The following is a 1,090-nucleotide window of genomic DNA, read 5'->3' as shown; positions in this document are numbered from 1 at the left end:
CTCCCTCTACGAGGAAACTGTATGCCCTGAAGTGGAAACTCTTCACTTCCTGGTGTAGAGATCGCCAGCTTGACCCAGTTAACTGCCCGGTCGGTTCAGTGCTAGAGTTCTTGCAGGCTAGATTCTCTGCAGGGTTGACCCACTCCACCCTGAAGGTGTACGTGGCGGCTATAACTGCTTACCACGCCCCTCTCGGTGGTCAGTCTGTGGGAAGACACCCCCTGGTTACACGTTTCCTCCGCGTTGCGCTGAGGCCTCCCGTACGACCTCGTGTTCCACCATGGGACCTGGCCGTGGTCCTGGAGGCTCTCTGTAAACCTCTGTTCAAACCTATTGAGGAGGTTTCAGATCGAGTTCTGACACTTAAGACTGTCTTTTTGTTAGCCATCACTTCACTGAAGAGAGTCGGAGATTTGCAGGCCTTGTCAGTGGCGCCCTCTTTCCTAGACTTTGCGCCCAGCTTGGCCAAAGCTTTTCTGTACCCCAGGCTGGGGTACGTCCCTAAAATGCCCTCCTCAGTACCACAGCCCATCGTATTTCAGGCTTTCTGTCCTTCCCCCTTTAGGGAGCCTGACCAGCAGAAGCTAAATTGCATGTGTCCAGTGCGAGCACTGGATACATATGTCCACAGAGCTGCCATGTGGAGGAAGTCTGACCAATTATTTGTTTGTTATGGTCCTTCCAAGAGGGGTCTGCCTGCCACTAAGCAGACCCTCAGTAGGTGGATTGTTGATGCCATTACTATGTCATATGAGTCCTCTGGCCTTCCCTCACCCTTAGGGGTCAAGGCTCACTCCACCCGAAGTGTGGCGGCCTCTAAGGCCTTCCTGTCGGGTGTGGCTATACAGAATATATATGTAACGCTGCGGGCTGGTCTACTCCACTCACCTTCGTCAGGTTCTACGACCTTGACCTGTCCTTTTGCCGTAGTTGTGCTGAAGTCATACACACTACGCAGGGACTTGAAAGTCTGGCGGCGTGGGCATCTCGTTCCCAAAGCATTCGACGCAGCTCGAGTTCCTGAAGGGGAACGTCTCAAGGTTACGTATGTAACCCTAGTTCCCTGAGGGACCCAGACGCTGCGTCTCCT

The 1,090-nt window shown here is 53.7% G+C and overlaps 1 protein-coding gene across 1 annotated transcript in view; it reads left to right on the top strand.

The window, feature by feature from the left end:
* LOC107737118 (WD repeat-containing protein 17-like) overlaps positions 1–1,090 on the top strand; it is a 29,541-nt gene that overhangs the window by 19,959 nt on the left and 8,492 nt on the right. Inside the window, exon 26 of the mRNA XM_016548552.1 lies at positions 14–834. Coding sequence (XP_016404038.1) covers positions 14–834 — 821 coding nt within the window. The remainder of the gene's footprint in view (positions 1–13; positions 835–1,090) is intronic.

The sequence above is a fragment of the Sinocyclocheilus rhinocerous genome, unplaced genomic scaffold (assembly GCF_001515625.1).
Source record: "Sinocyclocheilus rhinocerous isolate Xijiao unplaced genomic scaffold, SAMN03320098_v1.1 scaffold344, whole genome shotgun sequence".
Classification (NCBI taxonomy): Eukaryota; Metazoa; Chordata; class Actinopteri; order Cypriniformes; family Cyprinidae; genus Sinocyclocheilus; species Sinocyclocheilus rhinocerous.
This window is presented reverse-complemented; position numbering and strand designations above follow the sequence as displayed.